This window comes from Atractosteus spatula, chromosome 27 (assembly GCF_055471065.1).
Source record: "Atractosteus spatula isolate fAtrSpa1 chromosome 27, fAtrSpa1.hap1, whole genome shotgun sequence".
Classification (NCBI taxonomy): Eukaryota; Metazoa; Chordata; class Actinopteri; order Semionotiformes; family Lepisosteidae; genus Atractosteus; species Atractosteus spatula.
In genome coordinates this window covers 9,036,445-9,045,744 of record NC_142732.1, presented here as the reverse complement: position 1 = coordinate 9,045,744, position 9,300 = coordinate 9,036,445, and the positions used below count along the sequence as shown (strand labels likewise).

Sequence of the window (9,300 nt, the reverse complement as noted above, 5' to 3'; positions counted from 1 at the left end):
TAGGGCGACGTCTTGACCAAATTACTGCAAACTGCGTGTCAGTGGAAACGTTCAAAGCCAAGGTCTGAGACACGGGTACATCGCTACCCAAACCCACTGAGCGAAGAAAAAAAAATAAAAAAACGACAACTTCTCTTCAGCTTCCTGCCAACGCAGAAAAATGGGCCATACCACAAGTCAGAGAGGGGAGGTTTCGGTACAGAGGCAGATACATTTCACGATTATCCAGGCGTGAATGGCGACAAACACGTCTGCGTCTGGCTGCAAAACCTATCGTTCGCCGCCCCAGACGTGCGCCGGTCGCTCCGGCCGCTGGCGCTACCGCCGTCGTGACGCCGAAAATAAACGCTTCTCCCTTTCCGAAAGCCGGGGAAACTTAAGTGGAACCCCACTGTGTACTAGAGCGTGTGCATGTCTGTGGCGTGTGCGCGTCCGTCAGTGTCTGTGTTGCGGAGAGACCGCTTCCTTTGCGTCTCGGCCGGTGAGAGTTGCGCTCAACACAGACCCGGCACAGGCGCAGTCTGGCGCGGACGGCGGATGCTCTGGGCAGTCGCTGGCCGAAAACGGAAAGGATCTGTAGAACAGGGGGATTTAAATAAAATACCGAGCGGGCGCACTAGCAGCGGAGCGACTGACGGGAGTGAGCGAGCGAGGGAGAGAGAGGGGGGAGAGTGTTTTGTATCTTTACTAGGGGAGGGGGGAGGAGGAGGAGAATGAGCTATTCTTGTATCGGCACAGAGGCTGTCTGCAATAGCCAGGACCCATCCAGCAGCAGCGCTCAGAGGTCTGGCACTAGTAAAAGCAATAATCCCAGCGGTGGCAGCGGCAGAAGCGCGGAGAGCAGCGACCACCAGACCCAGGACACCCCGACCCCCAAACCACTCGTGGCAATGAGAGTGAAGAAGGGCTGTAACTCCACCGAAACAGGGGTCCCGGTCACCACGGAGGAAGAACTGCTCAGGAAACCCGTGATCACCCCCGAGGATGTGCTGGGGTTGCAGAAGATCACCGAAAGTAAGTGGCGTCGGTTATTGCAGTTATCGTCATCACTATCGCGGCGTCCGGTCTTAACGGATGCCCGTGTGCGCGGTATCTCGCTCCGGTAATGTTCGGCACCCGAAGGGCGGACGGGGACCGTATTTCCTAGGTGCCACATTGGATCGACACCGACGGGGTAGCTGGAGTCCGCGATGTCGCTGCTCGGCTCTTTCGTGGCGTGGAAACTCTCATCTGCACCCGTTGCTTCCTGTCTGAACGGATCAAATACAGCCCGTCAGGGGTCGGAGTTTCACTGCAGATCGCGAGTTTTCTCTTCAGCGAAGACCTGGTTAGTTCATTATTGGCATAAATGTGCGCTTTAAAGAGGAGTGCAGTAGGAGTTAAGTCCCGATATAGAAACAACCTTGGCATCCCCACTTGAAACCGCTACACCTTAGCAGCGCGATAACCAGGATGAGCAGCACAGTTGCTGTTATAAACGCTACCCCGGTTTGATTGTTGGTAGCATCTCGGAGCCCCGTATCTCATGTACAGCTTGACAATCTGTTTCCCGGTAGGTCTCCTTCTCCCCGTGCATTACAGCCGACGGGTATGATTGTGCAGGGGCGAAACCTCTTTCACAACCCTCATTTACCTGAGAGGCTGAAGTACAGACCGCTGTTGCGCGACAGCTCGCTCATACAGTGTGTTCCTAGCTATTTCCTCTTGATCCGCTATAGCGTTATCATTAAACGCAAGCAGAAACTGATCATATACCGCTGCCCGGTTCCTGATGTTGGTTTTCACGTTAAATGTCTTTCCAAGCCCCTGATATTTCAGGGAGCGCAAGATTGTGTGTTAACACGGACGGGAAAAGGCTGCCAGGGTTTAAGACGGATCTGTAATGGACATGTTATAAGCGGCTTCATTACACTGGACTTGCAGCCTTCTGTGATACAGTGCCTTGCGAAAGTATTCGGCCCCCTTGAACTTTTCAACCTTTTGCCACATTTCAGGCTTCAAACATAAAGATATAAATTTTTTATTTTATGTGAAGAATCACCAACAAGTGGGACACAATTGTGAAGTGGAACGAAATCTATTGGATTTTTGAAACTTTTTTAACTAATAAAAAAATGAAAAGTGGGGCGTGCAAAATTATTCGGCCCCCTTGCGTTAATACTTTGTAGAGCCACCTTTTGCTGCGATTACAGCTGCAAGTCGCTTGGGGTATGTCTCTATCAGTTTTGCACATCGAGAGACTGAAATTCTTGCCCATTCTTCCTTGCAAAACAGCTCGAGCTCAGTGAGGTTGGATGGAGAGCGTTTGTGAACAGCAGTTTTCAGCTCTTTCCACAGATTCTCGATTGGATTCAGGTCTGGACTTTGACTTGGCCATTCAAACACCTGGATACGTTTATTTGTGAACCATTCCTTTGTAGATTTTGCTGTATGTTTGGGATCATTGTCTTGTTGGAAGATAAATCTCCGTCCCAGTTTCAGGTCTTTTGCAGACTCCAACAGGTTTTCATCCAGAATGGTCCTGTATTTGGCTGCATCCATCTTCCCCTCAATTTTAACCATCTTCCCTGTCCCTGCTGAAGAAAAGCAGGCCCAAACCATGATGCTGCCACCACCATGTTTGACAGTGGGGATGGTGTGTTGAGGGTGATGAGCTGTGTTGCTTTTACGCCAAACATATCGTTTTGCATTGTGGCCAAAAAGTTCGATTTTGGTTTCATCTGACCAGAGCACCTTCTTCCACATGTTTGGGGTGTCTCCCAGGTGGCTTGTGGCAAACTTTAGACGAGACTTTTTATGGATATCTTTGAGAAATGGCTTTCTTCTTGCCACTCTTCCATAAAGGCCAGATTTGTGCAGTGTAAGACTGATTGTTGTCCTATGGACAGACTCTCCCACCTCAGCTGTAGTTCTCTGCAGTTCATCCAGAGTGATCATGGGCCTCTTGGCTGCATCTCTGATCAGTCTTCTCCTTGTCTGAGCTGAAAGTTTAGAGGGACGGCCAGGTCTTGGTAGATTTGCAGTGGTCTGATACTCCTTCCATTTCAAGATGATCGCTTGCACAGTGCTCCTTGGGATGTTTGAAGCTTGGGAAATCTTTTTGTATCCAAATCCGGCTTTAAACTTCTCCACAACAGTATTACGGACCTGCCTGGTGTGTTCCTTGGTCTTCATGATGCTCTCTGCGCTTTCAACAGAACCTTGAGACTATCACAGAGCAGGTGCATTTATACAGAGACTTGATTACACACAGTTGGATTCTATTTATCACCATCAGTCATTTAGGACAACATTGGATCATTCAGAGATCCTCGCTGAACTTCTGGAGTGAGTTTGCTGCACTGAAAGTAAAGGGGCCGAATAATTTTGCACGCCCCACTTTTCATTTTTTTATTAGTTAAAAAAGTTTCAAAAATCCAATAGATTTCGTTCCACTTCACAATTGTGTCCCACTTGTTGGTGATTCTTCACATAAAATAAAAAATTTATATCTTTATGTTTGAAGCCTGAAATGTGGCAAAAGGTTGAAAAGTTCAAGGGGGCCGAATACTTTCGCAAGGCACTGTACAGTGGGCTGGAAAGGGTGACAGAGAGCCTTATGTAATTTTCCATTACAGAAAACGCAAACGTTTTCCGACCGTTCCTCGACCTTAAATACTTAGGATTGACTTCAGAATATGTGGATATGTTAATAAAATAATAGAAGATATAATCCTGGAAATAAAACAAATGTGATCCCAAGCGAACAGGGGTGAGACAGACAGCGAGTACGTTGCCACATTCACACCAGGTCTGCCACTGGAAGGAAAATGCCTGCCGGCAGTAGGGATTAGTCACTCGTTATCTTTCTCCCATAGTCTCATCCCGCAGTCTCTCTCTCTCTCTCCCGCTGCGTGAGTGTGCATGAACTGTGTATGTTTCTGCGGAGACTGAGCCACAGTGTCCCAACAGCGGTAATGAGTGACATGACGCGTGTGCAGGTGCGCACACGCAGAACCGCGAGTGTCGCATCCCGAGCGGCGTCGGGCCGCTCTGTGACTGACCTGACCCTGGGTAGGCAACAGGTGGTCGCATGGATCGAGAAAGGCGGGCCCTGGCTATTTTAAGAACTGCGGAAGAGGTTACACAACGCACAGCCGCCGGTTTTATTCTGGCCTGTTTCTGAGCGATTGCTTTTGGTCTGCTCGGGCTCTGCGAGGGCCGTCTGTTTACCCCCCCCCCCCCGCACCCCCCACCCAGCGTGGCTGAGTGATCAATCCTTCTATCTCCCCAGTTTCTCATTCGATCCATGTTCGACACACAGTGACAGTCACGGCACGTCCACCCGCGTTCCCGGCGCAGAGAAACCATGTTGGAGTTTCCAACTGACCATGACTGGTGCCGGAATCTTATTTCCAGCCCTTCTGAATCAGAACAGATTGGTGGGGGATGGGTGTCGCTGCTCAGGCCGGTATTAAGGATCTGTCTTGGAAGCACTGCTGGGGCAGGTTAGGGGCATCGGGCAATCATGAGGTTCAGAAACGCTCTTGTTTTATTTAAACGCGATAGTACTTTCTATACAGTGTACTTTTTGGAACTGGGTCTAATTGTTGCAGTTGTTTAATTTTAATCTAAGTGTGGCTTCTACCTTCGACCATATGACAATTTAAGTGAGTCTGTAGGTCACGAACTATTATCCTCAGCAACGACATAGTAATTACGAGCGTTATTAAATATGATATAACAGTATGGTTTGGTTATTTATCGGTGCAGTTAAGTTAAAAAATGTCTTTTCCAAAGACAAACAGCAGTGAAAATTATGGACATGAAGCAGCTCTCCTCCTCACAATTTTTAAACAGTCCATTAGACAGGCAGAAAGAAATCATTTTCTTAATTCTAAATATCAACTTCAACCCTCTAGCAAACGTTTAGGGCTCCCAAATGTAGATCAAATAGATAAAAAATATTCATTTGTTCCCTTATCTATTAAAGCAATTAATACATTATAAATGGTTGAATGATTATGCTGTAACAGACTATGTATGTGCATTACGTCATGTCAGTGTTGTGACGAGTTATGCATGTGCAATACTGCAGATGCGATGTGTAATGTTTTGTAAAGTGGAGCATTGTGCGTCCTTACAATTTTTCCCTTAGAGGACAATGAAGTTGATCTTATCTTAAAACCCTGAGCTATCATTTGGTTCTCTCCCCAGGGTTCAAGACCCTCTGAGGCAAAGGGCATCACCATTCAGACAAAGGCAGAAGTCAAAATGTTTGCCATCAAGTAACCTGTTACAGTTTCTTAGTAGGAGCTAATGGATGAACGTCTTGCTGTATGAGGGATTGTGTTCAACCAAGGAAATGCATCACAGAAGATGCCAGATGTAGTAAAGTGTGTTAGTGGTTTTCCTTAAGCCAACTATTCATTTTATGGACTGCAAGAAGCAGTTTGCAAAACTTTTTGTTGTATTGGCTAGGTGTCTTAAATGGTCATATTCTTAACTCAAGTTTATTAACAGCTGACTAGCCATATTGGTGACTGTATCCTGACATGGTTCTTGTGTTCCAGTACTTCTCAATTTTAGGTGTTGAATCAGAGTACTTTGGATAACCTATACATCAAAGTAGCTGTTCGTATTCTTTGAATTGTCTTGCATTTCAGGTTGGCAATTCAGTACAGTTTTCAAAATATACACAGGTCCTCTAGGCTCTAACAGGCCGTTTGTATGAGTTTAAAAGGTAAAAACATCATGAGGGTTAAGGGATTTGTTCAAACGAGTGCTGAAATAAACTCACTGAATGGGAAAAGCTTAGAAATCGAAACAAGCTGCCATGCGATAACTCCTGTTATTACAAGCCAGGAATAGGTTTGGATGGATTTAAAGCGTGCATTTAAATAAGAACAGAAGGCCTGCACCTGTGCAGAGATCACACTCTCCGTCCTGCTGCATCTGCAGAGACCGCTGTGCTGCTGTGCGCTATGTCGAGAAGGGTCCCTTCTGAAGCCTGATGTACTGTTGTGATAAAACTTGTGTGAATGGTCTCTCTGTGCCGCATTACAGCTACAGGCGCCCAGGAATGCCGAGGGAATACCAAATAAAGGAGAAAGGGGGGAAGCTCTGTTGGTTTTGCTTCGCTTATTGGCAGCCTTTTGATCTACAATCTTAAAGCTCAAACAGGTAGTCGGAGCAGACCTCCAGCTGAAGGAACAATTTCACCGCACACTTCAGCTGAAAAAATCAGAGAGCACAAGATTCAATCAAATCTGTACATTTTACCCTTGGAAACCGAGTGCTAAGAGGGCCGCTAGATTGAATATGCACTGCATTGAATATCCAGTTACAATGCCAGCTGCCTGATTGACAGTCAGTGGGAAGAATTCTTTATATTTGTGTAGGCCTGCATTGAAACAGAACGCCGTCTTAGTTCTGGACAACTACATGCATTGTAGTGAGTATGCATTGGTTTTCAAACGACTTGGGCTTTCTTAGTCAAAATAGTGTGGCATTTGGAAGTCAAGCCTCAGGGTTTGTTTTAATTGGAACGGTTCCGACAAAACACTGCCGGTATACTAATGTCTTAGAGATTAACAGCACCCTTCTAACAGAGTTCCTATTGGGACACCCATGTGGGAGGTATGAAAATTGTATGGCTGTACTGAGAAATTGCCATTTCTAATTATGTCAAATGATTGGAGAATACAACTACTTTAATCAACTAAGCATGCACTTGCATTGGCTGTTATTAGGTACGGAATTATCATTATGTAGCCCTGTGTGAATTTACATAAATAGTTGTAACGTGCAAATTTTGTTGATTCAAGGAGATTTGTGAATATAAGGTTAATGTGAATGTATTCAGGAGAAATGTAAGTTGCGTTTTGACGTGGCTCGGTCGAGCTACATATATGAGCTGTGCTCCCTGAGCCGAAGAGGGTCTGAGACGATGTGTCCTGAGTTCAGCCAGCGAGTGTTTCACCTACAGTAGCTGTTACAAGTCCCAAGCCCTAGCCACTGGTCCACCCTGCTGCTTTACAGTTATATCATCTATTATGTGTGCAATCTCAACATAAAATATTCATAAAATATATATAAAACATATGTTTTTATATTTTGCATAAAACCTCTCTAAAAGATCCAGGAAAATTCATAATTCTGTATCCTTTCAAGATTTATTTGTTATTTACAGCTTTCAGAGATAGATAGAAATCCTCTCTATATTCCTAGAGATTCCTGCATTTTCTAAAATAGAAAATGACCATTTCTGCAAACATGGTCAAGTGCATTATAATTACTCTATTATACTGTACTTTATTACTGTTAGTCGATTTGTATGGATTGCCAGTTCACAGTTTCTACCATGTAATGTTAACTGAAGCAGTAATCAGGTCTGGTTTTGTGAGTTGAAAAGCAGTGTTAAAATGGGACAGATTCAGAGTCTGCTCAATCACAGTGTGATGTCGGGTCTCACCTGTTGATTTGTGGAGAACATGTTTCTTGGTCACAGCACTGTGTGGTGTTCCACTTTAGTGGTATCAGGTGTCAGTTTCTGTAGAATGAAAGGAAACAACGTTACCACAACTCCCCTCGTCCAATACAGGCTGAGCTTTAGCTTGTTAAATATACCTGTGGCTATGAAAGAACGTGCCCAGTCAGAGGTCTGTGACCAGGTGAGGAAAGTTCATCAATATGCTGCTGGTTTAGGGTAGAGAGAACTCTGCACTGTGCCCTCATCGAGGTCAACTCTGCCCAGATTGTGAGCCTTTTTCTTGCAAATTAAATATTTGTCAAATAAGAATCAGAAAGAGAAAAGGATATAGACCTAGTAATGTGGGCTAATGAGTTTCTTTCTCCTCTTTCTGACTATTATTAGGAGTACTCTGATTACAACTACTAATAGGAGCCTCTGAACGGCAGACTCTAATGATACAGTGCATTTAATCTGGGACATTTACTGTACTTGGCTAGACCACCTGCCTTGAGAGTGGTATTATTTTGTTATTAATAAAAGTGATTCGCATAATTCAGATGAGGTTTGCCCACTGGGCAAGGACTTCTGGCTGTGCAAGACTGCTGGCTTGCTTTCCAGCATGCTCTGGGAATGGAGCAAAAAGTCTACCGTTCTCTCCCGGTGCAACAAGAGTCACTCGTCTTCGTGTAACAAGCAGACCTTTCATCCAGGCCCCCGAGATGAGGAGATTGCAGAGATCCTGGTTTCCCGTCTGAGTTCTGTTGTCATTTCTTCTTTCTACATCGGAGAAAGAACAAGTTCAGGTTCTAAAATTCAGTATAGGGCTGAAATAATTCTAGCAGGGGTTAGGGTTGTTTTAATGATGCCCCTGTTGTTTTAAGGATCTTAAGAGTGACCCCGAAGGGTCACTCTTCATTTTAGAACGGTCATGATTGTTACATACCTCTGCAGCATTGTGAAAAAGTGAAAGAAGTAAAACACCTGAAGGTAGCACAGCCTGGACTCGAGCTCTCACTGATACTAGACAAGCCCAAGGGCGAAACCTAAGAATTTGACAGTCGCAGTCCATTCCAGTTTGACAGGAAACCATACATGATGTCTTTTGACATCAGGGCCTTGTGCCCACCCTGCTCCTTTTCAGCAGTTTTTCTGGCACTGTCCTGGTCACCCCAGTCCTGGGTGTGGCAGCGCCAGAAGGCCAGAGCAGCTCTCTCTTTCACACACTCTGCTATCCCATCATAACAGGTCCCCCTGTTTCTTAATTCAGCTGCCCCATGATTTAAATTCTTCTTGTCACCCTGACAATGGGAGATGAAAACCCCATGATGCATTATGATTATCACGCAGACAGACATTTTTGAAAAGCCTTTGTGCATCAGGATTTTAAGCAGTCACAATTACTGGGGAACCCTGGTGTCACCCCCCACTCTGTGCTCTGTGTTTTTTTTATGCATTAGGACAGCGGGGAAGCTTATTGGACACTTGCTGATCCCTCATCTTTCTCTGACCTTATAGGCCTGATGCAGATGCTCAGTATGGTTCCGCATGGGAAACAGCTGATTTTGTGACCTGCAGGTCGATTGATACCAGGCTGTGCCATCTGCCGCTGGCTCAGGCTCAAGATGGCACTGTGGCACAGAGCTTGGCTGTTCACCTGACTTGATGGCCAGGCTGTGCCTCTGAGCCAAGGCAGGTGCTATTGCTAGTGTTTCACATGGCCATCCTCAAGCCTGATCGTGTGTGTTTAAACAGCAAGATGGAACACGTACATCTTCCATTGTTGCAAAGGCTAAGCTTTATTGGAAAAAAAGATGGTTTTACATGTTTGAGACTATTTTATATACTGT

General features: G+C 45.4%; 1 protein-coding gene across 1 annotated transcript in view; it reads left to right on the top strand.

The window, feature by feature from the left end:
• The first annotated feature begins 633 nt into the window (after positions 1 to 633).
• unc119a1 (unc-119 lipid binding chaperone a1) overlaps positions 634 to 9,300 on the top strand; it is a 32,779-nt gene continuing 24,112 nt past the window's right edge. Inside the window, exon 1 of the mRNA XM_088907127.1 lies at positions 634 to 1,014. Coding sequence (XP_088763253.1) covers positions 714 to 1,014 — 301 coding nt within the window. The 5' untranslated portion in view covers positions 634 to 713. The remainder of the gene's footprint in view (positions 1,015 to 9,300) is intronic.